The sequence below is a fragment of the Cuculus canorus genome, chromosome 7, assembly GCF_017976375.1.
Source record: "Cuculus canorus isolate bCucCan1 chromosome 7, bCucCan1.pri, whole genome shotgun sequence".
Lineage (NCBI taxonomy): Eukaryota > Metazoa > Chordata > Aves > Cuculiformes > Cuculidae > Cuculus > Cuculus canorus.
In genome coordinates this window covers 35,158,965-35,186,681 of record NC_071407.1, presented here as the reverse complement: position 1 = coordinate 35,186,681, position 27,717 = coordinate 35,158,965, and the positions used below count along the sequence as shown (strand labels likewise).

Below are 27,717 nucleotides of genomic sequence, written 5' to 3'. Positions count from 1 at the left end.
GCTCCCAGGAGATTCTAATCACATTCTTGCAATGATTTGGAAGGACTAATTAAGCTCAGGACGCAGAGGAGGAATGGGGAGAGTTCGTTCTTGTCTGATGTGTGCATGTGTTCCTGTTCACAAGGTGCTTTGTTTTGCAGTGCTGGCTCTGTGGATTTCCCCTCTAATTTGTGGAGAAATCATCACTTCTATGCAAGCTTCAATGATTTTTTTTAAGTAGTTTTTTGAAGTTTAAAAAGAAAAGGAAGCTTTGAAGTACAGGGGAAAATTGTGTGTGTGGGAGTGGTCTGTGCATGCGTATGTATTTGATGTCAATCTCTCTATGAATTCTTCTTTGCACTTACTGTGCAGTTGAGGACAGGAGAGAGGCAAAATAAGCAGATACAAACCTAAGCCTCCTGTAGAAGCTGGCTTGTCTCTTCCTCCCAAATTCTGGGGCTTCCAAACTTTGTCGCAGAGTTGGCTGCATGTTTGAAGTAGGACTTAAACAGTGGAGTGAGTGGTGTGTCTTGTGGGGGTTTAAACACTGCAGACCTGTCAGATTTTATCTGTAGTGATGAGCGGGTCACCTTGAGAGAGACAAGTAGTGGCATTTACAACCTGCAGGTGTACAGGGATTTTATGAGTCTGCCATCACATTATTACCGTGCAGTGATGTGGTGTATTTTTACACTAATGCTTTCTTAGGAATAAATTGTAGTTTGCTTTATTATTCATGGGGTAGTTTGGTTTAGGGAGATTTTTGTTTGGCTTTGTCTCCAGGGTCTGAATGGGTGTGTTTCCTGAGATAAAATGCAAGCAAAACTTTAGAGACTGTGAATCAAAGTGGTTCTTTCATGGCTGACAGTTTGACAGGCACGTGCAAGCCAAAGAATTCCTAAAGCACAGACTGTACATCCTATTGCTGTTTTAATGTTGAGGTTCCAGAGCACTGGGATTTGGAGGGAGGGAGCAACAGAAGGAACATACTGAATTTAGAAGGCAGGGGAGGTATTTTTTCCCCTCCCACTTGGAAAATAATAAATAAGTCAAGAACAAAAAAGTCTGTTTGCTTGCCCTTTTGCATGCACTTTGCATGGCTTTTGAAGATAGCGTAGAGTTGAAAAGCTGCTTAGAACTATGCCTGTTTCCAGCCCCTTTTCTCCATGACATTGCTTGAGCCTGTGGACTTTCATTTAGGGTAGAGAAAAAGATATTTGTGCAAGCCATTGGTGAGTGCTGAATCATGGCGTTTTGGCCGGCTGCCGGTGTGCCGGAGGCAGTGAGGAAGTTGTATCCTGTGACAGTGATTCAAGCCCTGGCTGTTGCAGAACGAGTTTGCTGTTGATAGCTGAGCTGACAGCCTGTTGTAAAGGAGCAGACTCCCTCTGCAGGTACTGTGTGGACCAAAAGGGTGTTTGCCGCTGTAGCTGCACCATGCTAAAGGTGTTTCTGTAGAGCAAGCTGCTCTGGCACATCTCTGTGGTGTAGACTCATGTTGGTACTGATGCGCTGACTATGGGCCAATTTAAGAAGCTGATCTGGCTGAAATTCAGCTTTTTGGGTGAATTTTCAGCTGCCTGAATAGGCTCTCTGTGTGGTCATCTGCCTGCCATCCATCTCCCCGGTTGGTGCTGGGGAGGAGAATCCATCCTGGATGCTGTTCCCTAATCTGCATCTGACCAACTGCCGAAAAGTGTTGGCTCTGACCTCCACAATACTGTGTGTGGCTCAGCATTTGCATGCAGGTGATAAGCCAGACTTCAAGGAAGGTTTGTCGTATATAAGGGCAAGATGGCAATAAGACTGTACAGAGGCTGCTCTTTGAAGAGCAGATGATCTAGAGGAGAGTAGAGGTCAGGACTCCTTGCTCGACAAGGAGCAGGCCCTGTGTTCAGTAAGGTGAATCCCAAGAAGCCCAACTCCTGCCTAGCAAAGTTTTCACAATCATTGCAGCATTGTAAGCGGTGTTGCACGTGTGCATTAATCCCACTCCTCTCCTCCCACCTGGCAGTAGGCAATCCCTGTTATACCATCTGGGTTTTATTTCCCCAAAGGTAATAGCTGACAATTTCAGAGATCTTTTCATATGAAGCGTTGGGAAGTGAATGACACAGCCCATAAAACGCTTAGGACATTGTGTTCCTGCTGTCATCTATTTGCTTCACAATGATTGCAATGATTTCTGTATCCAGTGTGAGGCTCTGTTAGGGTTTTTCTGTGACAGCTGTTGCTTTACAAACTACCAAAAAAGCAGAAATTGTCTGTGGTGTGACAGTCACTTCCACGCTGCCTGTGGTGGCAGCTGCTGCTGGCTTGGATCGTGTTAGGAACAAATGTGGCAGGCTTTTTTATGTGCTTGTGAACTTTGTTCCTTATCTCTGTACTTAATGTTTAGTCATTGTCACGCAGTCACACTTCTTCTTTGCATTTTGGGTGTTTGCAGCTATGTCAGCTGGGAAAAAACAAAGGAAACCCCAGACTAGCAGATGTTGTAAGGCATGCGAATGTGACTGAATCTTTTTTTATGTTTGTTTTTTGGGGCGAAGAGGTGAAAAGGGGAAATTGCAGTTGATTTAGCATATCTGGGGATAAAAATCAGTCCTCAATAAGTGCTGTAAGTAGCTCTTGATTCCTGTCTTTCACCTGCACTTTTGTTTACCTGTCCCGGGTACCAGCCATCCTCAAGCTATGACTTACCCACCTTAGCAGTTAGTCAGTCCTGCTTGAAAAAGCAACCTCACATTTTACTAGATTAAAATTTTACTTTGCACATCAGAACTCACAAAGGCTGGCCGACAAGAGACAGTTCTCCCACTTGAGGAATTTCTTCCTGTAAAGAGTTTAATTTATTTATATACAACAGCTCTTGAGTTGTGGTGCAGAATAATACACCTGATGGAACAGCTTGTGCGTATACCTTCCTGTCTTCTAATTCCTGATGCAAACCTCTTTGTTTTCCTGTGGTCAGGCTAAGGAGGGCTGGAACAGCATGGATTGTGTGGATACTGAGGGAGTTGCTGAGGAGTGTGTTGCAGAAATTCTTTGTAGTCTAAAATTTCTTGGGTCTTTGAGGATGTAGACGTTCTGACCTGGTGTTTATCAGACCTAGACGGGCCTCTGCCCAGAGCAGGTGGGAGAGTGCTCTGCGCTTTGTGGCACTGTGGGGTTTGAGAAGGTCTTGCAGCTCAGGAGTAGTGCCAACCTTGAGCTGCCTCTGTGCCTCAGCGTGGCCCTGGTCCAGACCTAATAAACCCTGCTGGACTTATGTTAACTTAATACAGAGTCAACTTTGTTTTCGTATACGTGGTGTAATTAATCTGTAATCCAGAGAAACAATCACCAGGGAATCAAGAGCTAAGTATGCATTATACTCATCAGGCTTTTGACTTGGGTATTTTTTTGGTTTTCCCTTTCCCTCTTCCTCTTTAAATAGAGAAGTCAACATTCTTTTAAATGTGCAATTTCAAGCTGAAAGTCAGAAAGCTGCCTTGAGCTGTTCAACAACTTCTGCTGCCCTTGAAAACCTGAGCTGGTCATGTGCATCTCTTGCCTCTGAAACATCCCTGGGCAGAGATGCTGTGACAGCATCCTTTTTTTGCTTTTCTCCTCTGCAACATCCATGTAAGTGGCTGTTTTTTATTTGCTTCTTTTTTTCATGACAGATGACGTCTGGGGGGACTGAGAGCATTCTGATGGCCTGCAAGGCGTACCGAGACCTGGCTTACGAGAGAGGCATCAAACAGCCAGAAATGTGAGCAATACCTCCACGGCTTGGTTTTCACTTTGGATCTTGTGGGAGGTGGCTGCTAGATCCCAATATTCCTTCATTTCATAGCTCATTACCACCTCCTCCTTGTCCATCTGTGTCTGAAGGAGAGAAACTTGGGTCAAAAGAAGTGGTGCAAATGCACAGGAACCTTTAAACAGCCTTGGGGGGTATGGATGTTGCTAGGGGGCTGCACTAGCTATGCTATGCGGGTGCATTTTGGCCATACCTTTGTGCTGCTCTAGTCTAATGCCTGCTTATATCTGCTTTGGGCCCCTCTTGAGCAGAGATTGTCAGGCCCTTTGAAGTGTTTACTGCATTTGATTTATTCAGATCAAAGAGGGTTTAGCCTGAAAACTCTGGGAGTAGAGTAGGAGCTGAAATGAGGAATTGTGCTAATCGTTACACTGCTAATAGAGGATTTGCTCTCTCTAATGTGCTGCGTTTTTCTGGATGGTGCATCAAAAATGTTTCTATGGTTAATTGCTTACAAGGGGAAAATGCAAAAACTGATGAAACACCGTGGTGTTCATCTTCTGCTGAATTCCTGCAGTTCTATTTTTCCCTTTCTAACATTTTGGCATGCTATTAAAGGCCCTGATAAAGATATTTCTCAGAAATCAAGCTTAATTAAGGCTGTTCAGCCGCTGCCATTCAAGATGGGAAATAACAAATGTTACATTCATTTGGTGTATTTATTCTGCTCTCTCCCTTTAGTATCATCTCATATGGCTGTCTCAGGGAGGGGAGATAGTACAGTGTTCTTTGATAGGACAAGAAATTAGCTTTCTTGGGAATTCATGGACTCACAGAATCATTAAGGCTGAAAAAGGCCTCATTGATCATCAAGTCCAACTGTCAGCCCAACAGCCCTATGCCTACTAAACCATGTCCCCAAATGCACATCTGCTTGTTTTTTGAACATCTTCAGGGATGGTGACTCCACCACTTGCCTGGGCAGCCTGTTTCAGTGCTTCACCACTCTTTACTGAAAGAAATTTTTCCTCGTATCCAATCTAAACCTCCCATGATGCAGCTTGAGGCCCTTTCCTCTTGTCCTATCACTTCTTACTTGGGAGACGAGACCAACACCAACTCACTACGACCTCCTTTCAAGTAGTTGTAGAAAGTGATAGGGTCTCCCCTTAGCCTTCTCTTCTCCAGACTAAACAATCCCAGTTCCTTCAGCCACTCCTTATAAGACTTGTTCTCCAAGCGTTCTAGTTCCTGGTTCACTGAAGACAATGCACTGAGATAAAATTCCTTTAATAGATTTTCTCTGGGTTGTTCAAGCTCGCGTTTTCATCATTTTATTTCAGCATACCGCTTCTATTCTGTCACCAAGCGTATTTTCCCCAACTTTTTTCAGTCTGCATGGTTTTTCGCTAGTTGAAACATGGAGGTGGCCTGTTTGTGACCTGTCTGTCCCACAGACATATCTACAAGTTGAAGTTTTTTGCTCCTTCCCCTCCTGTTCCTGGTAAGGCTTAGGTGCTGCCTGAGCTGACATACACTCTCTTTTACTTCTCTAGATTGGTCCCGGTGAGTGCTCATGCAGCGTTTGACAAGGCAGCACACTACTTTGGACTGAAGTTGATTCACATCCCGTTGACCAAGGCTATGGAAGTGGATGTTCAGGTATCGCTTTAGGCAGAATAGCACTCAGTGGGGAAATTAGAATTGTATAGCAAATGGCAAGAAACCTACCTACTCAGGTAGCTAGTCAGCAGGTAGAGAGGGTTGAATGCTTCCTGGAAATAAGAAAAAATGGCAGGAGTAAGTGTGTGTCATTGCAGATAAGGTTTTGTTGAAATAACTAGTTGTAAACCAACCATCCTTTTGTCTTGTGTGATTAATTAAGAATCAAATAATTAATGTTTTTTTCAGAAATAGTCCCAGATTTCAGATGAGGGTGAACAAAAGTATTACAGTTTTTCCAAGTGGATGAGTTAAATGACGCGGCTGGTGTGTTCCTGATGCTTGTAGCTCATTGCTTTGCTTTCTGTAGGCTTTTGTGGGATGGTTTTTAAGACCAGACGCTGCATGTTTTCACTCTTTATCTTTTTTGGCAGGGTGACACTTGGTAAATGGAATGTGAGCATCTTCTCTCTTTAAATCTTCAGGCAATGAGGAGAGCTATCTCGAAGAACACAGCCATGCTGGTCTGTTCCGCTCCCCAGTTCCCGCATGGAATTATGGACCCAGTTGAAGAGGTGGCAGAGGTAGGGTGGCCCCTGGGACCCATGGGCACTGTAGCAATAAAACCAGCATGTCCTTCTGTACAAGGAGGGCAGAGGAATTCCAGGATGCCAACCAGTGAATCTGCTGTGAAAAGCAGACTGGTCAGGAGGATGTTACTGTCCTCAAATCAAGTGTTAGCCAACAGTAGGGTGTGTAGGATACAATTTGGAACTGAGGAAGAACATGAGACTTATTTTTGTTTTCACTCTTAACTGCTTGAGAAAGATGATTTTAAATATTGCCATAAAGCTATTTGCATGGGGCTGGGTTTCAGACTTGAGCTGGTGCGTGCAGTGTCTTAGCAAGGCAAAGCAGTGAGTCTTTCGCGTGTGTTTTGTCTCCTGACTCTCAAGTCTCTGCCATAAACTTCTGCTGTAACTGAATGTATGTGTTGCATGCATGACTTGGAGCTCTGCTGCACCCACTGTGAGATCAGCCAGAAGGGTTCATCTTTGATATCTGAAAGGAAATAACAGCAAAATAGTCTGCCTGGTAAAAAGGCTTTGATTTGGGATCTACTAGTTGTACCAAGCTTGGTGCAGAAGTCTGAGGAATGTGTGGAGGGAGTAGGAGTCAAAGAGCTAGGATCTTATTTGTCAAACACACCTCTTGGATTTTCTCTCCGTGTTCCAGTTATTTATTTTGTATGTAACCAACCAAGGCCTCTGACCTTCTTTTCATTTGGATCACACCCTTACACTTTATTGTGGATACTCCTTTTGGACCATATTGTCACGTGGGTTTGGCAAATACAGTGAACTGCCAAAATGCAATGTTGTTTTTCCTCTTGCTGGCAATCTTCAAATATGTGGAAGGCGAAATAAGGCGTCTCACAAGTATACAGCCCTTCCAGATTTCCTCAATGGCTTGAGAGTGGCATGATGCTCCAGAAGGGTCAGGGAATTTATTGTGAAATGCACAGTACCCTTTGGTGACTGACCTTTGCGTGCCTCAACATCATTGTTTTCCTGCCTGACTGCGTGTTACTCACTAGAATCTCTTCTTCACACGCAGCTTGCGGTGAAGTACAAAATCCCCTTCCACGTCGATGCCTGCCTGGGTGGTTTTCTTATTGCTTTCATGGACAAGGCAGGGTTCCCTCTAAAGCGTCCATTTGACTTCCGCGTAAAAGGTGTGACCAGCATTTCTGCAGATACCCACAAGGTAAGAAGGAGGGGACAAAGGTGTTCCGGTGCTTTCATTTCTGAGGAGCAATTCCCAATGCCATCCATGTCTTCAGACATTCCTGCTCTGCTCTGTGGAGGATGCTGAAGAGCAGCGGTGGGGGCTGCCCTATTGAGATGCTTTGTGCAATGTGCCAAAGTACGGGCAAATGGAATCTTGGTGAATGCATGAATGTGTTCCTGTGCCTTCCTGCAGCTTTTTAATGTTTTCTCTGCCACTTGCAGTATGGCTACGCTCCCAAGGGTTCCTCAGTGGTGCTGTACAGCGACAAGAAGTACAGGAGCTACCAGTTCTTTATAGCACCCGACTGGCAAGGGGGCATATATGCCTCCCCCTCCATGGCAGGCTCCAGGCCTGGTGGAATCATAGCTGCGTGCTGGGCGACTCTGATGCACATAGGAGAAGCTGGCTACGTTGAGGCTACGAAGAAGATCATTAAAACGGCTCGTTTCCTTGAATCGGAGTATGTGCATTAGTGCTTTGAATCACATTATTTAACTCCATTCTGGACTCCTCCCAAACTGCTTTTGTTTCTCTTGCAATGTTTACCCTCCTCCCTGGAGAAGCCGTAGGATGTTACCCGCTGGTTGGGGATCCACTGGGCGGTTAGGTGAGAAGGTGCTTTGTTTATGCTGCCCTGTGCCAGACAGCTGAGAGGCACAGAAAGGAGGGATGCAGGCATCTTTTATTTAGCTGACTTTGCTCTGAAAGTTTCTTCTGCCTCAGCTCTGGCTGACTGGCATCTGGAAGGACTTACTGAAGATGATGAAACAAGAGCTATACTCTCTTTTGTTGGGGTGTTTGTGTTGCTGTGTGAGCTGATAAGCTGATCTTCTCTGCTACTCTGTCTTCTCTTGTGTCTCTGTCCTCCCTGTTTTCCGTTTTTCCTGAGTGTACTTGCCTTTAGGGCCTCTAATGACCTGAGTGCTCTTGGAAGTCCCAATGGTTTGGGCTGCTTGGGTGATTTTTTTTGTTGGGAAGTGCTGTCATCTGTTCCCTTCTGTAGCTTTTCCTTTAAGACTCCAGACAGATGGACAGAATGTCTGGCCTATGTAACCCTGCTCAGTCACTTCTTTTCTCGTTTTTCTTTTTAAGGTTGAGAAAAATTGACAGCATCTTCATTTTTGGGAAACCTGAGGTGTCTGTCCTCTCCATTGGTTCAAACACTTTCGACATTTATAGATTATCTAATTTCTTAGCTGCAAAAGGATGGAATTTAAATGTCCTACAGTTCCCATCAAGGTAAGTTTGTGGAGGCCGCTGGAGTGAGGTGCACAGCCGAGGTATGCAAGATGACTGTCTTCAGGCCATGTAGACATCTTGATGTATCGAGTGGTGTTGTCCGTATCTGATAAATTGTATGTAGACTTTTCCTTGCAGAGAGGAATTACTTTTGTAATTACTGATATATAGCAGTTACTGCAGTGAGGATAAGGGAATAGGAATTTTAATGAGCCTGGCAGAAGACATATCGGGGGCTTCTTTTCAATTTACCTCTGTCTAATACAAGCAGAAAAATATAAATAGCCAGGGCCTTATCTCATGTTAGCTAACTGGGGGTTTGTAGATTTATCTATTTATTTATTTACTTTTAATATAGTCTTCATCTGAAGATGAAGGTAATTGAAAGAACAGTGAAGGGCTGATCATTTCCAGTGATCTTTCCAGCCCGAGGTAAAATGAATGTTTGTCAGAGTTTCCTTGAGTGGGCAGTTGTTGGTTTTCTGTGGGTAAAAGGGGCAAATGCTCTCAGATGTGGCCGCACTGAAAAAATTTTAGACTTGCAGTTAGTACAAAGCAAATTCTGGAGAGTCTGAAGCAGTAGCTCAGAGGTGCAAGTAGTCCTTTTTCTTCTGGTGAATGCAAAGTTCCACACTGTGGGTAGCTGATGGCTTCTATAAGCTGCAGGGGAAGGGAAGGGAAATGATGGTAAGGATCACCGTGCTGGCAGGGAGCTGCATTTTTCTCTCCAGAAATACCTGGAATGGTGAGAAAATTATAGGCCTTATGGTGATGTCAAGAAGGAAGGAGGAGTTGCCAGTTTGCAAAAGAGGAGCTGAACTCTCCAAAGCTTGGTTTTAGCAAGTATTTTGCAGGAAGTTACCTTTAATTGGGAGGGAGTGGATTATTTTCTCCCATTATACTGCTGAAATGCTGCTTTATGGAGATAGATGGTTGTCACTGGCCAGGGAAATATTAAATTGCCAGGTTGCTCAGAAAATCTGGAACCGTGTGTACCTGGGATGGTTAATCTCTCCTCTCTCCCCTGCGTGCCCAGCATTCACCTCTGCATTACACAGTTGCACACGAAGTCTGGTGTTGCTGAACAGTTCCTGAAAGATGTCAAAGACAGCATTGAGGAGATCATGAAGGACCTCGATGCCAAGACCACAGGCATGGTAAGGAGGCCAGCATACAGTGAGGGTGTGCTTTGCGGTGAGCATGTTTGTCTGATGGCATTGATGATGCTATGATCCTATGTAATGACCTCTTCTCTGCACAGGGAGCTATCTACGGAATGGCCCAGTCCGTCCCAGACAGGAGCTTGGTAGCAGAGATTTCTCAGGCATACTTGGATGGTCTCTACAGCACGGAAGTTCTTTGCAATGAAAAGCACATGAACGGCTCTCCCAGCCACCACTGACTGTTATGCAACAATCAGTGCCTTGCCAACTAGCACTGGGGTGGTTCTGAAGGTTTCCTGGGGGAAGAGATTACAGTAAGACTTTGTTCCTACAATTGCAGGTCTGATGGCGGCTCGATCTTGAAAACGTCTTTCCCTGTCTTTCCGTGTTCTGAAATCTGCATTATTTCATCCCCAACTTTAGTTTTAGGGCTTTTCTTCCATCCTCCCTGCCTATTTTCATCATGACTACTGTTGGTGAACTGAATGTCCATTCCACAACTCCAGATTCCTCAGGTATTCTGCGTGTCAGTTCATTCCTTGCTGTTTCTTCTCCTCAGACCTGGTATTCAGCCGGTGTCCAGCCAAGTGTTAGATTTGAGTTCTCATGTTGTGTTCCGAAGCTTCAATCTTCCCAGAAGTTGAAGGTAGAAAATAAATGGAATATTTTGTTTTCTTTTGATTATTCCTCCAAGCTACTGCATTTAACAGACTGTGCTGGGAGCCTTATATCAATGTAACGCAGAGCTGATAAATCGGCAAAGGAAAGATGGTCATGTACTCTTTTTGAAATCCCCTCTGGAGATCTCAGTGAGACTGCAATCAATATCTGCTGAGGGGAAGAAAACCCAAATCCTTTTCTGGAATCTCTTGGTTTGAGTAACAGCAGAAATAGAAACCAACAGGGTGGTGTAGGGAGAGGAACTGGATGGTACTGAAAATCCTAGGTACATATTAACTGGTTTGCTTCCCTGCCTCTCCTAGCAGACATGCATTTACCACCTAGAATGCTCGCTGTACCTTGCACAATTCTGGAAGGATGTGCAAAACAGTGATTTCACTGTTTGTAACTAGAAGGTTTTGCACTATCTCATGATGCTGTACTAGAGTCAGTCAGGCCCTGGCATGTGTCACGGCTGGGGACTTTGCATGCAAACGGATGGCGCCAAAGCTGACCTTTTTTTTTACCATGATCTTATACTATGAAAAGGTGACTTTTGTAATAGTAGTGATCTCTGCTCTTTGCACTGATTCTTTTAAGGCACATTCTCAGAAGGGCATTCACCATTGTGCCTTGACGCTTCTCTGGCTTTTTTTGTGAGATGCCAGGGAGGGTTTAGGGTTCAGCTGTTGACTGCAGCGTTTGCTGCCATCATTTCTTTACGGTACTATACTGAAAAAAAAAACCTCAAAGGCAGACTGGCCTCAGAGAAAGTACCCTTGCCTCTAAGGTGGAATAGTAGTTGTACTGAGCCAAGTCCCTTCACAGTATTACAAAGATACTGGTATAGCTCTGAGAGGTGGATGATGAGATGCAGCAAGTTGAAGTATTCAAGCCTTGGGCATAAGGCTCACCCTTCCTATTTTTCTCCACTGTTTTTACAGGGAGAGACTTTTCCCAGTGCAACTTGTGAGGCAGTCGTGGCCTTAAGGACAAGCTAGAATCTCTCAAGTTACTAAACAGTGCTGGAGTCACTTCTATGGGACTTTCCCATGTATTTTCTCTTGGCTTTTTGTATGCTATGGAGAGTTTCCTGGGTAGAGTTCAACACTTGGTAGAAGACTTTTTCCCACGTCTGCAGAGTCTTGTGCGGGGTATCTGAAGGCATCTGTCTGCTGTAATGGGCTTGTTAGCCCTAAGCTGACCCTCACTGGCTTAGCACAGCTGAAGCACACACTTGCACAATAGTTATACTGAATGAGAAGGTTACTTACCAGCCACTGCACAAACCAGTGCAGCCTTGGTCCCAGTGACTGTGGGAAGAATACTTGCTCTTTTAACAGGTTTAGTCTCAGTGCTAGGAGACAAAATTATTTTGGCCATCTGCCTTTAAATTGATGGCTTTATGCATGTCTCTAAGCCCTTTTGAAAACATCACCTTTTAATTGCCTCTTGATGGTGTTACCAGCTCTGGCAGTCAGCATTGACATTGGACCTATTTATTCTGTTAACCTCTTGCCAATGTGACCATTACTGCCTGTCCGAGTTGGCTGTACTTTGGGGACAGTCGTATGTGTCTGGCTACTGTGAAGGTTCTCTTTTGAACCGAGATTTAGGAAACAAAACTAAACAATAAGGGAGGTACTCTTTTTGTTTCCACTTTAAAAGAAAGGGGGGGTCGATTGGGGTGGGGTTAAGAAGAGGAAAAACTCCCTTCTCTTCCCAGGTTGCACTCTCCTCCGAGGGAGTAAATGGATCTAACAGATCAGTGCTCCATTTCACTTTTTTTGGATGTGTTTGAAGGTGTTATTTGTAAATCAGTGTATTCCATTCTGGGCTTCACTTACTAATAATATTTGTGGGTTTAATTATTTTATGTGTATTTGTTCTATACTGTAAAGGTAATAGTCTGGTCAGGAATAGGCTATTGTAATTTACTGGTGTGTAGTCTTTATATTCATCCTTGTTCTCTTAACATGTAATCTGCATCTCCTTTTATCATGCCAAATGGTCTTAGGAAAACGGTTCGATTAACAGGCCGTGTAATTACTTAAAAGATGGAAAAGAAGAATTTTATGGACTGGATTATGATCTGAAACTGGATGGTACTTTAAACTTGGAGGGATCGTCGTGACTATTAATTCCTGCAAGATTTCGGAGTGTCGGGTTTTCCAAGCGAGGCACTGAATTTGTTGCTTGTACAAAGCACTCCCAAGGGATTTGCGTGCTCTTAGGTACTAGACTGAAGAATATCCGGTGGGATGGACCAAGAAGAGATGTGTGTCTTCATGCCATGGATTTCACCTGCACTTTTCTGATGACTCTGGGGGAGGGGGGAATGGAAGGGTTGCGTACAACACAATAATATCGTTCCCAATAAATATACACTGACTTTTTAAAGGACAAATTGGATGAGTTAATTTGATGGCAGTATTCTGTTTGCTCTAATTTGCCACTGTACAACTGTAGGCTGAAATAGCTGAAGAGATGATGAAAACGGGCCTAGTTTGTATTAAAATGGTGCATTTAGCTATCTAGCCTCATTGGACTCTTTATTTTTCTCTTTCAATGCTTGTTTGGATGGATGGGAACCTATTGCTCCTGGTCTTCAGTCATGTCCAGACCAGCTTGCGCAGGGAGAGTGGTTTAAGAATCGGACTAATGCTGCTTGAGGGCTGCTCTTTCATTGCAGAGAAAAGGGGGCATCTGTGGTTGCCTCTTACTTGTGTGTGATGTTCTAGGGTGATGAAAATTGTCACTGAAGAGCTAAGGATTTTCTCTTAATACTTTAGAACATTTTAAGGGTTAAATAAATAAAGACAACCTGAATTGGGTGTTTGTAGGGTTTCTCCCAGACTCTTGCTGAGAGCAACTACTGCTTCTTTCACAGCAAATTGTTCCTGTCAGAGAACACAGAGATCATTTTGTCAGTGGAGTGAAAATCTTACACCACCAAAACCACCTGCAACTTCTTTTGGGTGGTATCCCACAACATGCAGCCCCTGGCGCATTGCTAGGCTGCTTTGGTGCCTTCCCTATGTTTGTGCATTGGTTGTGGAACCCTTCTGATTTTATGAGAGGCAGTTTTTTATCTCATCTGCTCTGGCTTTGATAATCTTATTCTCTTTCAGACCCTGCTCACTTTGAGGTGCAGGTCTGCGAAGGTGCGTGCTATTTCTCCACGTTGCTTCATCACAAAGCTTTTCCATGGCAGAAGCACCTCCTTCTAAGCAGTCAGGCCAGTACCTGCCTTGGGAAAACCTGTTGACTGAATTTTGACAGCGAGGCCTCCTTCCAAACTGACATCAGCTTAATCAAGACCTTTATTGTAAACATTTTCAGCTGGTATTCTACAAAAGACTGGTTACAGTAGGGGTGAGATCACATGCCTGTTTATAATACTGCTAGAGGGGTTACAGCAATAACCAAATTGCACATCTCAGTTGCTGGTATGTTACAGAGGGTTCATGTACCATTTTTTTAGCTAGAAAGCATATTCTACTAGGTAAAAAGCAGTAACACAGTGATTGGCTGGGGTTAGGCTCTGGAAGGATTTACTGATGCAATTGTGTAACATGACTCCTGGTAAAAGGGCAAATCTGCGGAAAGCCTGGGAGGCTCAGCAGTTTGTAGTGCACAGCTAACGAAGGGTTGAGGAATGGAAGCGGCAAGATCAGAGATCGGTATATGCATGGTGCCCAAGAAGTGCCTCCATCCATCTGAGCTGCAGTGGGGAGTTTGGAATGACATTTGCCAGTCTGGATCCAGGAACTAGCTTGGAAGCTGGGAGAAGGCTCTAGGTGCAGCCGTCCAGGCAAGATGTGGGTTGTGGCAGTGGCAGAGTTGATTTTTGGCTTCACATGTCTGTCTTTAGTCAGGAGAGAGAAGCTGCAACCTGCTCGATGAAGCTCGCCAAGTTGATGTCTCGCTCTGATAAGCCTCCACACTCGTGGGTGCTCAAGGTGATGTGAACCTAAACCAGACAAACAGACTGACCAAGTGTTGCTGGCAGAAAAAGCAGGAACAGTTTCCCCCAGTGCTAAAGACAGTTTACATCTGATGTGGCTGTACTTTCTCCAAGGTCGTTAGCAAAATTTTCTGGGGTGGGAGAGGTTGTCTGGTGTTTTGCCTGGTTTTCTCCTTCCTACTGCTCATCCTGGCCATAAGCTGTCGCCACCAACCCTGCCTTGGTCACAGCAGCCAGCTGTGCCTATGTTTTAACTTGCCTTTCTCCGGAAGCTTTTCCCCTTGCTGCTACCTCTGATATTGATTTTAAAAGCAGCCCTGGTGCCAGCCGACAGGCAGCTACGGCTCAGCTCTAAAAAGGGGGAGGAAAAGGATCTCTAGGTGATAGCTTGTAGACTGGTTGTGATATGCCAAGGGAATCGCATCTGAAAAAAGCAGCACTGATCCAACAGTACTCGTGGCTGCTATTTTACGCCTCACAAAAGGGATGTGTTCCCTGGAGAGCTCTGGTTGTCCCCACTGTCCCTCTTTCTTACCTTATTGTACACATTGAACCATTCAGGGTGATGATCCAGTTTTTCTGCCTGTAGAGCCACTCTGGTCATGAAGCCAAAGGCCTGCCCAGTGGAGTGAGAAGAAAAGTTAGCTCTGAATCACTTACCCTAGGATATATTGGTTTTCACGCCACTGCTATTAATTTCACACACTGCTATTAATTTCTAGGTAATCCAACCTATGCAGAGCCTGGGATATTCTGTTATCTTTTGGGGGGGCTTCTATGCATTTTCCTTGTTTTGGGGACCTTTCCCATGCAAATCATGTACTGGATCAAGCACTTCAGTGTCTTGGGGAAGTTACCTTGCCCAGCCATTGCATTTCAGGAGAAACATGGAGAGGTTTCTTTGGCTGAGCCTTGCAGAAGGGACTCCCTGCTCTGCAAACCAGGTCTCCCACATTGTAAAATTGTACCGCCGATGCTCATACCCGATTGAAGTCCTTGAAGTGGAACTCTTTGAAGATGGCATCTCTGCCTTCCACCTCATTCCACCCCACGGCTCTGAGGTTTGGCAGCAGCTGCTCCCTCTCCTCTGCGCTGAGCCTGTGGGCTTTTCCTGCCTGACACCACAAAAAGGAAGAGGAAGAGGAGCAGATCAGTGTGGCAGAGGTAGGATCATAGAATGGTTTGAGTTGGAAGGGACCTTAAAGATCATCTAATTCCAACCCCCCTGCCATGTGTAGGGACACCTCCCACTGGCTCAGGCTGCCCAAGGCTCATCCAACCTGGCCTTGAACACCTCCAGGGATGGGGCAGCCACAGCTTCCCTGGGCAACCTGTGTCAGTGCCTCACCACTCTCATGGTGAAGAAATTCTTCCTAATATCTAGGCTAAATCTGCCCCTCTCCAACTTACAGCCATTCCCCACAGTCCTACCACTACGTGACAGGATGAAGCAGATGTTCCAAGCAGCAAGGCATAGCATGCGTTGTGGAGTTACAGGTCCATGGAGGCAGCTGCAGACTCAGTGGGAGGATTGGAATGTGAGTGCAAACCTGAACTGGGAGGTGCTGATGATAGGGGATATAAATGCTGTCTCCTGCTCCCTTCCCTGGGTAAGTCCTGCATGTGCCAGTGAAGTCCAACTTGTCACTTCCATCCTCTGACACGCAACACCCACTGCTTTACCAGTGTACATATGTATTCATTACAATCTGGGGCACTAAGAGATGATGGCTGTGTGAGGTTAAACTTCCAAATACAGTACATATCATTTTCTGGAAAAAAAAACACTGAAATTCTGTGATGGCTTCTATAATTAAGAATTCCTTGTTTTTGAGGTTCACGAAGTACCTTCCCAAAGCGAAAGGGCTTTATTTGCAGGTCATCCACAGTGGAAACCTGCTTTAGAGGAGAAAGAAGCGGTGTGAATCAGAGAGATGACTCACGCTAAACTGCAGTTCAGCTCTTTTTCCTTTTCAATCTCCTTTATGGATTTTAAGAGGTATTTCTGCCTGTGAGTAACAAAAGGCGGGGGGTGGTGGTGGTTGTCATTTAGCATTGTCTTCTGCTCTTGGGCAGAGCTGTTATTTGGTTTTTTTTGGGATGAGAAGGGGCAGTTCTTCTTGGCTTTGGGGAAGGAAAATGGACAAAGATGAAACTAGAATGGAGTTCTTGGGGATGGGGGCTACCAAACCAGTGTATCCTCTGGTTCAGTGGGGAAGGCAGGACTGAGTGCAGAGGGGTATTGCTCTATCTGAAAGATGATGTTCTGGCAATTAAAATTCTTTCCTAGTGGGAGATTTGATGTTCAGAGTTGGTGAGGATTGTTTCGCAATGACAAACAGCTTCTTGCGATTGGTTTTCCTTTACGTGCAGCAGGGCAAAGTGTGGCACGTTAGATGTGAGTCCTAACAAATACAGCCCGCTGTTTCTCGTAGGTGTTTGCTCAGCTGTTTAAGACGCTACTTCTAAACATCCATGCCCAAGTGAAGTGTCTTGAGGGGCTGCTGACCAAAGAAGGCAAATCATCCTTTCTTGAACCTCTCCTGCTCACAGGCTGTACAAAACCAAAGAGGCAGCTGTGGAGCTGATGTTTTTGTGGGTCATTCTTTGGTTTTGCATGCCTTGAGGAAGACTGGAAAAACTACGTCCCATTCCCACATTACTGAGTCTCCTGAGCCATCAGGCTGTGTGGGTCCCTGTCTGCGGAGCCATGACCCTTGTGCTCCGAGAGAGATGTCAGACGCAGAGCACTTGATGAAATGCAGAGTGTGAAGGGGCACAGTGAACCTTAGCTCAGGGGTGGCTGGGGTGGGATGGTTCCCATCTCCCTGCCACTGCGGCTGCATGATCTCCCTCTTGTACAGTGTTTGGGGAAAGCCTTCCTCACCTGTGCGTGCTGCGGCTTCTCTGCTAGCATGCAAACCACCCATGCCACCCTTCAGTTTGTGTGGGGTTTTGGATTGCGCCCCCATCAGCCCCAGCTCCACCACCTCCCTGTTAATTCAACCCCATCCCTTCCCAAGCTCTGTGTTTGGAGGGAGGGTACTGAGTAAACACGGCTCAGTGCAATAAACCCTCAGCTGTTGCCCTTCTGCGCCGATGGTGTGATAAGCCGGGTGCGGGTAGCTTAGCAACTGGATAACGTGGGGACAGAGGCTGGCTCTGCGTGGGGCCACTGGCAGGGGGTCTCTGATGGAAGTGGGATAAGGGCTGAGCCAGGTTTCAGGACCAGGGGCTCAAAGCTCCTGCTTGTGTATTGGTCCTAAAGAGAGGAAAGGCTGCATAAAGCCAGAACTGTTGCTTGCCTGGAGCAGAGGGACATGGACGCAGGGAGCTGGATGCTGAGCCGTCCTCTCCCAGGCGAAGTGAGAAATCGGGCTGCTTGGAAGAGACATGGTTTAATTGTTCTCTGAACCCTTTTCTGTGTCATGACTACATGGGAGGACGGGCTCCAGGGCTTTTTCCAGGCCCAGCTCCTGTCTGAGAGCCCAGCGCCAGCAGGAGGCATGGCCAGGCTGAGCTTTGGCCAACGGACCAGACAAAAGGCAGCTCCTGCGGCTGTGTCTTGTGGTGGTGAACCCTCTACCTGGGCGCTCTACCTCAAGCCCTCCACACGCTCCCTTTCCTGTTCCTCTCCACCCCAGCACATTGCCCAGCCTGCTGTTTCTGTTAATGCTTTCATGGGCACTTACTCCTTTCAAACACACTCTTCTCATTAGGGAAATTTAATTATTTCGTTTTCATTTGCCGGCTTTCAACTCCCAAGGCATTGTTTTTCTTATTTTTATTTTTTTTTTTGTTCCAGCAGGAAATAAAGCATATGCATTGTGCAACCGAGGCAAAAGAACCAGCGCGGGAAACTGGGAGAACTGGAGGCTTTCTGGAGGTGGAACAACCCTCTCTGCTCAAACTAACATCTTCCCTTTCAAGGGTGGCTTGTCCCCTAGGAGGAGGTAAAGGGGACGAGAGGACCCGCGGGCAGGGCTGGAATGAGCTGAGCTGTGAGGAACTGCACTGCCAGAGCAGGTGTGGGGGTCACCCTCGTCGTGCTGATAGTTGGGTGAGGGTCGTGTTGGCAGGACAACCTTGCTAAGAGGCTCTTTCTCTCACAGAGAGATCTCGGAGAGCCCCAGCTTTGCTAAACCCGCCAGCAGCCAGCGGAGCTCCCCGCGTTACTCATTAACCCCAGCGCAGAGCTCTGCTCCTCTCCCCCTCGCCCCCCGCTGCTCCTCGCAGGCCGCGCTGCCGCCCCGCTCGGCCCCAGGATCCCCCGCAGTCACTCACCATCGCCCCTCGGTCCCCGCCGCCCCGGGCCCGCCGCTCGGCCGCGATGGGAGGCGTGGCGAGGGTCAGGGCCCACCCACGGGAGCGCTGCCCTTCCCCGGGCTGCCCGGCCGGCCGCCCGCCCCCGGGGCCGCTGGGCGGGGGGGTCGGGGGGGGATCATCCACCGCGGGGCCACCGACCCCTCTCCGGCACCGCCCCTTCCTAACCTGTTGCACAAGGGAAGGGCAGAATGGGATGCGGAGGGGCGGTGAGAGCTGGTGCGGGGGGATGCGGCGGGAAGAGTGGCTGGAGAGCTGCACGGAGGAGGAGGACCTGGGGGTGTTGGTTGACTTGAACATGAGCCAGCAGTGGCCCAGGGGGCCAAGAAGGCCAATGGCATCTTGGCTTGGATCAGAAACGGTGTGACCAGCAGGTGCAGGGAGGTGATTCTCCCTCTGTACTCAGCACTGGTGAGACCACACCTTGAGTACTGTGTTCAGTTCTGGACCCCTCACCACAAGAAGGATGTTGAGGCTCTGGAGTGTGTCCAGAGAAGAGTAACGAAGCTGGTGAGGAGCTGGAGAACAAGTCTTACGAGGAGCGGCTGAGAGAGCTGGGGTTGTTTAGCCTGGAGAAGAGGAGGCTGAGGGGAGACCTTATTGCTCTCTACAACTGCCTGAAAGGAGGTTGTGGAGAGGAGGGAGCTGGGCTCTTCTCCCAAGTGACAGAGGACAGGACAAGGGGGAATGGCCTGAAGCTCCGCCAGGGGAGGTTCAGGTTGAATATCAGAAAAAAATTCTTCACAGAAAGAGTCATTGGGCACTGGAACAGCTGCCCAGGGAGGGGGTGGAGTCGCCTTCCCTGGAGGTGTTTAAGGAACGGGTGGATGAAGTGCTTAGGGACATGGTTTAGGGAGTGTTAGGAATGGTTGGACTCGATGACCCAGTGGGTCCTTTCCAACCTGGTGATTCTGTGATTCTGTGATGCTGCGGGATGCTGCTGGCAGCACGTGTGATGAATACGCGTACAAGAAAGCTGCAGAAGGACTTTTGACAAAGGCATGGAGTGATAGGACAAGGGGGAAAGGCTATAAATTGGAGATGGGGAGGTTTAGACTGGACATAAGGAGGAATTTCTTCCCCATGAGGGTGGTGAGGCCCTGTCCCACGTTGCCCAGTGAAGCTGTGGCTGCCCCATCCCTGGAGGTGTTCCAGGCCAGGTTGGATGGGCCTTGGGCAGCCTGAGCCAGTGGGAGGTGTCCCTGCCCATGGCAGAGGAGTTGGAATTCTATTATCTGTAAGGTCCCTTTGAACTCAAACCATTCATGATTCTGGGTGAGCATCCGTGTGCCTGCCAGCCCTTTGAGCTTTGTGCAATGATGAATTGAGAGCAGCCCTGCAGAGAAGGGCTTGGGGGTGCAGACTGATGAGAAGCTTAACATGAGCCGGTACGTGAGCTCACAGCCCAGAAGGCCAACCATGTCCTGGGCTGCATCCGAAGCAGCGTGGCCAGCAGTGCGAGGGAGGGGATTCTGCCCCTCTAGTCCCGTCTTGTGAGACCTCACCTGGAGTACTGTGTCCAGTTCTGGAATCCTCAGTGTAAGAAGGATATGGATCTGTTGGAAAGGGTCCAGAGGAGGGCTACAAAGATGATCGGAGGGCTGGAACACCTCCCATACGAGGACAGGCTGAGAGAGTTGGGGTTGTTCAGCCTGGAGAAGAGAAGGCTCCAAGGAACTCTTATAGCGAACTTCCAGTACCTGAAAGGGGCTACAAGAAAGCTGAAGAGGGGCTATTCATAAAGGCTTGTAGTGATAGGACGAGGGGCAATGGGTATAAACTGGAGAGGGGGAGATTTAGACTGGACATAAGGAGGAATTTCTTCACCATGAGGGAGGTGAGGCCCTGTCCCAGGTTGCCCAGGGAAGCTGTGGCTGCCCCATCCCTGGAGGTGTTCAAGGCCAGGTTGGATGGGCCTTGGGCAGCCTGAGCCAGTGGGAGGTGCCCCTGCCCATGGCAGGGGAGTTGCAATTATATTATTTTTAAGGTTCCTTCCAGCTCAAACCGTTCTATGATTCTGGGTGAGCATATGTGTGCCTGCCAGCCCTTTGTGCAGTGGTGATGATGAGCTGAGGACTGCATTGTCTGAGGACAGCCTGGATTACATCACAGCACATGGACCAAGAGCCAGGGTGATGGGGAGAGTGTATGTGACTCACTGCTTCTAAGCATTTTAAGGTGTTTTCTCCTGTTGCCGAGGGAATGTGTCTGCATGGATGCCACGTGCTGCTCCCCAGGCCTGCCCGATTCGTGCCCATATCCTGCAGCACATCATCTGCTAAACCCACTCATGTGATGGGCAATTTTCCAGTGCTGACAACAATTGTGTACAATGCTGATGTAAGTGGTAGACAGAAATTCAGCACCTCACTGTACCCTCGTGGCTTTCTTTACCCTTGAAGCAACAGATTCTGGGTTATTTTTTTTTTTCATATAGTGTGACATACATCACTTGTATATACCGTTGTTCGCATTTTGTTTTTCTACTCTTAGGGTCCGTGGATGCCACAGAGATGATTTGTTCTTCCAGCAGGCAAGTTAGAAGGAAGCAAATTCTTCTTTTCCTTTTTTTTTCTTTCTGTAGATGTGCTTGCCAGGGTAATGAAAAGGAAAAATGGGCATCTTTTGTGTCCTGAGAGACCCTGGCTTTCTGTTGGGGGACAGGAGACTTGGAGGGCAACGCAGCACCTGAGAAGAAAATAATTGTGTGCAGATAGGAAACTGGAAGCTTTTATGTGGATGAGAAGAGAAAGGGTGCTTTATGGTTTCCAGCAATGAAATCAGGAGGTGGGATTGTTTGTAAGGTTGAGAAAGGCTGGCCGAATATTTTCTTGGCATAAGTTTGAATTACAGGACTGGCAGTTTCATCAGCACAGCCCAGCAGAAGCGCTCCTGTAAACAGCAGCAAAAGCAGGAGGGAAAGGAAAGAATATTGTCGTGAATTTTGCAAGTGGATATATGGGTGCTGCAGGTAACAGCTATGTTGAGGGGATCTCAGCATCATTTTTCTTGAGAAAATGCAGTGGCTGTTTTGATGGTGACTTGTCAGGGCCTCGAATGCAACTTGACCAGGTGACAGTGCCCCTGTTGGCCTCCCTATTGATTTAGAGGTGGGAGAGGAAGCAAATACCCCATTTCTCATGGTACCCTGCTTTCCCTCTGTTGGATTTTGCTTCAGCACAGCCAGGAGCCGATCCTATTTACCTTGCCAATACGTGTGCTGCCAGTACAGAGCAACTAATGGGCACCTCAGCTCATCAGAGGTGAGAATTTCTGTGGTTGGAGAACATCAGGAGCAAACCAATTAATTATACGGCGTCTGCTGAATACCCAGGTCCTTTGTAATGGCATTTTCTCTCCTAGGTTATAAATCAACTCTTAACTGCCAGCCTTATGTGTGAGAGAGATCTCACAGAAGGATGTGCTTTTGCTGAAAATTGTCAACAGCGCAGCTGCGATTTTCCTCGGTCTGTGGTGTGAAATTGTGGCTGACTCTGACACCTGAACCCTTAGGTGCATGAAATTCCCCCTCTGCAAAGCTTTAATTTCTTTTTCTGAAATGGGGCTCTAGATTTGCTTTTAATGATTAATTGAGCCATGTTGGGCAAGGTGTTTGCTCAAAGCAGTTTGCAGCCCCGTGCAAGGGGTGCTTGTTTACTGGCAACAGTTTTTTTCCTTTTTTCCTCCCTTGTTGTTTAGTTTAGAGCTGTGCTTCTTTGGGCTAAGCCAATGGCAGCCAAACTCACATGTGTGCTCCCTCCTGTATTTGGAGAAAGCTCTTTCCTCCACTGCTGTTATTATTTTTATTTTGCCAATACCTCTTTAACAAAAAGTTCCTGACCCTGAAAGCTGCTTTGGTTGAGATCTGTGTGCTGGCTCTCATCTCAAAATTTGCACTTTGAATTCCCCCCTTTCTCATTTCACATTCCCTGAAGCATTTTCATGGTCCCTTTGAGGGCAGAGGGATGCTAGCTTCCTTCCCTAAGGGTCCTGGCTGCAATGTGTGGCTGCTTGTGATCACATAAGAAATGTGGAAAGCGTGATCCTTGCTCCTTCCAGGAGAGGGAAGTTTCCTGCAGGAGCTTAGGACACTACAACACAGCAACAAGTGGCTTTTTTTCAGTGGGTTTTCCAACCTCCCCCGGTGTGGTTTGATTTTTTTTTTATTTCCCCACAGGATGTGGTGGCTCCTTACTTAACAGTATTAAAAATGTGCTCGATGGCAGGTTCCTGCAGGTGTGTTTTTCAGGCATCCCTTAGGAACAGCTGCCCCGTGGGACTGGCATTAGCACGGTTCAAGTCATGGTAAATTCATTCTGGCTTTGCATCTTGGGCACTCTCAGGAGGCAAATGGAATTAACCAGCAAAGCAAGCGGTGGCATCTGCTATCGTTTGCAAGTTTGTGTTGGATGGGCTGTTAGCAGTGCCACTGAGCCAGCAGTGGGGTGTTTGCTGATGAGACTGCCTGAAGGAGGCTCTATCTCAAGCAAGGCGCAGTTACAGGGCTGGGTGTTTGTTTTATATTGTACTTTGGAAGAAGGGTGTGTGTCCTCCAGCCCTGCAGGGGAGAGGTTTGTCTGTCACAACCAGGAGGGACCCAGTGGCCATACTAAATAGAAAACACACATCCTGTGAATGTTTCCCAGGCTGAAAGTAGGTGAAGACAGAAACAGGAGAAGCTTTATTTGTGTTTGCTCTGTTCTTACATTTCCCAGGTCCACTCCTAGCTGCAGCTGGAGGCAGGCTGTGAACTAGATCCTGTGTCAGGAAGGCCCTACTCCTTAAATAACTCCTTTAGAAAATCCTGAGTGTGCTGTTAGTCTGCTTCATCTTGGCTCTCCTTCAAGGCTGGCACCATCTGCCATTCCTTCTTCCCACCTTTTCAGAAGGGATAAGGGGTTGCTTGCTATGTGTCACCTCTTTTCCCTCAGTAGGGAGACCCAGGGCAGGAGGACTGTGAGTAACCCACGAGATGATGGAGCAGATTTTTGCCTGGTGGATACAGAATTATCCATGCATTTATGGCTTTGAGGTTGCTCCTGTGATGAGACTGAAACTGATGTGTTGTGGGCAAGGGGGGCCAGTTGCTTAGTCAGCAGAGAAACAGTTAACCAACTGCGGTGCCTCAGGAATTCACTGGGAATACATTTTCAAGGCTTGCATCCATGCAATGCGAGTAGCTTGGGACAGGGTCACAATCTCCTGGAACTGCAGCCCCCAAAGGGTGCTTTAAGCCAGGGTGGGCCAAACTCTTTTATCAAACTCTGCTGGTATCTGAAGCATTGCTCTTGTGGCACAATAGATTTCATTAAAGAGTTCGTTTACCAGTGGAGGGGATTTATGGCAGTTGTGACAAGTTTAAGTTGACTAAAGGGCCCAATAAATAGAGATGAATTGTTAATTATTCCTGTGTGAGACTTCTTCTTGTAGCATCATTTTATCAAAGTCAGAGAGGGCTGAGAATTAGCCTCGGCGCAATGAATAAAATAAATCGTCGGCTGGTACAAATCTGGGCTTCTCTATTCTACTCACACAATACTTTGGGTAAAGAGCCTTGATGTCAGGCAGTATGCAGGTACCCCTGGGGAAGGGTAGATTGAAAACAATGGCAATAAAATTGCCATAACCACTTCTAGTGTGTAGAAAACACGAATGCGAAAGTGGGAGACAACTGTATGCAAGATGATGGAATATCATAACATCTGGAGGTGAAGAAATACAGCATTGAAGGGATGTTTCCCAAAGAAGGAGGATGATACAAACCTGAGTCCAACGTACCTGAGTGGACATTGTCCTATGTCAAACTGGTGGTGGAAGAGACAACTCATTCCTAGGTGATGCATGGAGAAGCCTGGCTTGGATTAGATTCGACGACTCAAGAGCTGTGCTGGAATAAACTTGCTTTGACTCTGTTTGTCCTTGAAACCAAGTGGCATGACAAAAGCAAGGCCTATGGGCCCTGGCAGCTAATGTACTCCTATGTCACAAGCCTTGTCCTTGAGGTCCCTAGGAGTTTGCTCCATGGTCCGTGGTGGATGGTGGTGAGATCATGTGGTTTGCTGCCCTGCCAAGGTCACTCCATTCCCTGCAACAGGATGCATTTGCCCTGGGGGAAGGTAATAAATCAAAACTGCTTTCTCCCACCTCTTGCTTTGTCCAGTCTGCTGATGGATTAATCACATAACCCAGCTTCCCTGGGCACAGATGGAGCCCAGTGCAAGGGGAACTTCTTGTATTCAGCTTGCTTCCTGGCTGTCAGTCCAAATTTGAGTTTCTTTGCTAAACAGATTAGATTTTCTGGCAAGTGTGCAGGGGTTGCAGAGGGTGAGCATCTTGACAGGTCTGGAAGTTTTTCTCCCATCTTAAAGAGTGAGTTTTGTACCTTGTTTATGCTGGCCGAGTTGGATACTGCAAGTGAAGTGGCTGCTGTACAGCCATGTCTTGTCACTAGGGGTCAGGAAAATGCTGAGGAATGGCAGAGCTCCCTGCAACCGCAGTCCCTGGCAGGAGGGAGCAGGATTGGGGCTTTCAGAAACCCATCGCATCCCAAAAGTCAGGTTGCTGACATTATCAGCTCTGCTAAAGAATGGCTGCACTCAGCAAAGCAGCTTTTCGGCTGCACCTTCATGGCCAAAGTATTTCTCATGAGAAGCACCTCTAGATCCTTCGGTGTCCACCAAGGCATCAGTGCAACTCCTGGGACATGCTTGACTGTAGATAGCGAAGCATTGAGGATGTCTCTCCAGCTAGATTGCTAGAGGTCTTTGGTTACCATTACTGTTTTTAAGTACTGGAAGTCCTTGAGTTTTATTTCCAGCTTCCCCAGTGCGAGTCTTGCACTAAGCTGCCTTCAGGGAGGGGCAGGAGAAGGGCCCTGGGTGTAAAGGCAAGGTCTGTCTGTACAGACCTTTGATTGAGGGGGATTAGATAGGAGGATTAGAGAAGGTAGGCAAGCTTTTGGGCATGACATGCAAGCTCTGCTTCTATCAGAACTAGAAACAGCAGGCTTCAAATGAGTTGAAAACAGTAGCTCAGAGATTAGTGAGATATTTAATACCTGTGGTTGCTTTAGGAGGAAGGAATGACTGATGTACTGAAGATGATGCCAGGTGAGTGGAGAAAAAAAATGTGCTAAGGTGGTGATTTTCTTGGAGGCAGACAGATAGCGTATGGGCCACGGCTCACGGTGAGCCTGGTACAGGGCACAGCGGCCAACTCCAGTTTTGCTTTGCAATAGGTGTGTAAATTTTATTTCCGAGATCTGCCTTTGGGAGGTGTTTTGTTGTAGTAGTATATTTTTTTCCTTAGATCAGGGCTGAGAGAGCAGAGGGATTGATTTATTTGGTTTTGGTGATATATGGTCCCCCACTGGCTGCTGGGTGTGCTTGTCTTGCAGATTGGCTGCAGGAATCTGCTCGGGTGCTCAGCTTCATCTCCAGCCATCCCAGATGGGCAGTAGGTGAGCTGGACGAAGGATCTTACAGTGCTGGAAGCACAGGGGGGATATGCAGGCACAGAGTGTGGTGTAGGAGGAACTGCTATAGATGCATGGGCAAGTTTTGTGTTTTTTGTTATGCAGAATCCCAATAGCAGAAACTTGTGTGTGAAATTCATGTCAGGTGCAGTGCTGATTTTTTTTTTCCTTGTTAGCATTAAACATACTCTCTTGATGAGGTTGCTTTCTTATTAATATTACCACCTCTATTTCTCCTCAGCCTAGCGAGTTTGTACTGCTTCTTACAAACTGAATTCATCTGCTCTGCTCGTTCCTGCTGTTAGTGGGAATGACCACTGGACCATGATGTTTGCTTGAAGCAGGGGAAAAATTAGTGGGGAAAATAGTGTACACAGCAATCTTAAGAAACACAAATGCCTCTGTGCGTCGCCCGTTGGGGGTAGCAAATTAAATAACGTAGCAACTCACTTCAAAGTCTGAGGATAAAGAGTTCCTGTAGCAAGCGCGGCAAGGAGGGAAGAGATGAAATACTGCAAACTGTCACTGATTCACAGCCTGGGCTGGAATTTGCTGATGTGCTACAGGAAAATGGAGCTGTGTTTAATTCCAACTGCATCTGCTCCCTCCTGTGACAGCAGTGTCTTGGAGGGACTTTGGGGTCAAAAGAAGGGACCTGTTACTTTTAACAGTTTACCTGAACTCTAAGACCTCTGCTTACATCCCTGTCAGGTGCTGCCGAAAGTTGTCTGAATAGTACTCTGAACTGGTCTTGGAAATTGCTGCTTGATGTAGGCTGGGTTTATGACCTTGCAAAGGCAAAGCGTGGCAGCTGGTGGGGAGGAAGAAGAAGGGGAGGTGGTTGTTTCTGACGTGAAGTGGAAAATCACTGGTGCTGTGAACTCCTGGAATGCATTGCTTGGTGGCATCAGCTGCCCTGTGTTGTTATCTCGGAGCTAATGTCCTGTGGCAAGATAGCTTTCCCTGGGTGCTGCTGCTGTCTGCTTGAGGCACTATGAAGAGCTGAGACATTGGTGACAGTGTTGTAGTGCTGGAGAAGAGGATTTTGCTGCGAGACCTGACTTTCTTTCTGAAAGGAGGATGTCTTGCAGGACTGCTCTGAACCATAATGCCTCCAAAGGATCCTCACACTGATCACACAAAGGGAAGATGAGGAGCAGGAGGGTGCCCCATGATGGAGACACAATGTTTGTTCCTGGGATGGGAGGAACTCTGGTTTCAGGTATCGAGTTTGTTGGTGGCTTTGGACAAACTGACTGTACATTAAAGGAAGAAGGAACAGTTGGTTGAAGTGGGACAGGAACAGATTCAATGGCCAAGAATAGAATAAAAGGGAGAGCAAACCAGGAATTTTTCTCCCCAAACTCCTATTCTTGGATCAAGCATGTCATGCTAGTAAAAAGGAGCAACAGTTCCAGTACAACTGGGAAGATGTGATATTGCTTACCATGGCAGCGAGGATGTAAGTCAGCAGGATCAAAAAGCAACCTGTGTGCACTAGCAGCAGCGTCGCTCGGCAGAGAGGGTTTCTCTCCGGGAACCAGCTCTTGATCAGCAGTTTACAGTGAATGCCCAGCATGTAGATAAATACAGATACTGTGGTGGTGCTGCAGACTTGAGGCCTGCAATAACTCAGTCGCTTGAGCCTGGTGACTGCAGCTGATCTGCGTTCTTTTGCAGGTAACTAGTAGCTCATATGACTGACGGGTGTCTT

General features: G+C 47.0%; 2 protein-coding genes and 1 long non-coding RNA gene across 7 annotated transcripts in view; 2 read left to right on the top strand and 1 right to left on the bottom strand.

Moving 5' to 3' along the window:
* The window catches only part of SGPL1 (sphingosine-1-phosphate lyase 1), a 32,747-nt gene extending 19,881 nt beyond the window's left edge, over positions 1-12,866 (top strand). The window contains exons 7-14 of one of the 4 annotated variants that reach the window (XM_054070801.1): positions 3,645-3,733; positions 5,281-5,386; positions 5,872-5,970; positions 7,004-7,153; positions 7,399-7,637; positions 8,270-8,416; positions 9,453-9,573; positions 9,678-12,866. In XM_054070801.1, the coding sequence (XP_053926776.1) occupies positions 3,645-3,733; positions 5,281-5,386; positions 5,872-5,970; positions 7,004-7,153; positions 7,399-7,637; positions 8,270-8,416; positions 9,453-9,573; positions 9,678-9,818 (1,092 nt within the window). In that variant the 3' untranslated portion in view covers positions 9,819-12,866. The remainder of the gene's footprint in view (positions 1-3,644; positions 3,734-5,280; positions 5,387-5,871; positions 5,971-7,003; positions 7,154-7,398; positions 7,638-8,269; positions 8,417-9,452; positions 9,574-9,677) is intronic. The other 3 variants (XM_054070798.1, XM_054070800.1, XM_054070802.1) reach the window with 3 other exon arrangements.
* Positions 12,867-13,543: 677 nt separating this feature from the next.
* PCBD1 (pterin-4 alpha-carbinolamine dehydratase 1) lies at positions 13,544-18,842 on the bottom strand. The gene is made up of 4 exons (XM_054070803.1): positions 18,491-18,842; positions 15,190-15,321; positions 14,742-14,822; positions 13,544-14,212 (listed from the first exon to the last, which is right to left on the bottom strand). The coding sequence occupies exons 1-4, from the start codon at positions 18,827-18,829 to the stop codon at positions 14,114-14,116; spliced, it is 651 nt and encodes a 216-aa protein (XP_053926778.1). The 5' UTR covers positions 18,830-18,842; the 3' UTR covers positions 13,544-14,113.
* LOC128852648 (uncharacterized) overlaps positions 15,328-27,717 on the top strand; it is a 126,392-nt gene continuing 114,002 nt past the window's right edge. For both annotated transcript variants that reach the window (XR_008450610.1, XR_008450603.1), the window contains exon 1: positions 15,328-18,159. This is a non-coding gene — a long non-coding RNA (uncharacterized LOC128852648). The remainder of the gene's footprint in view (positions 18,160-27,717) is intronic.

What these genes read in the sequence shown, in the direction of transcription:
- PCBD1 (XM_054070803.1), bottom strand. Translation starts at nt 18,829, where the DNA reads ATGTTCAAGTCAACCAACACCCCCAGGTCCTCCTCCTCCGTGCAGCTC. An exon ending in ACTTCAAGGACTTCAATCGG is followed by an intron (nt 14,823 to 15,189) that starts GTATGAGCATCG and finishes TCCACTGGGCAG; the next exon opens with GCCTTTGGCTTCATGACCAG. An exon ending in GGTTCAATGTGTACAATAAG is followed by an intron (nt 14,213 to 14,741) that starts GTAAGAAAGAGG and finishes TGTCTGGTTTAG; the next exon opens with GTTCACATCACCTTGAGCAC.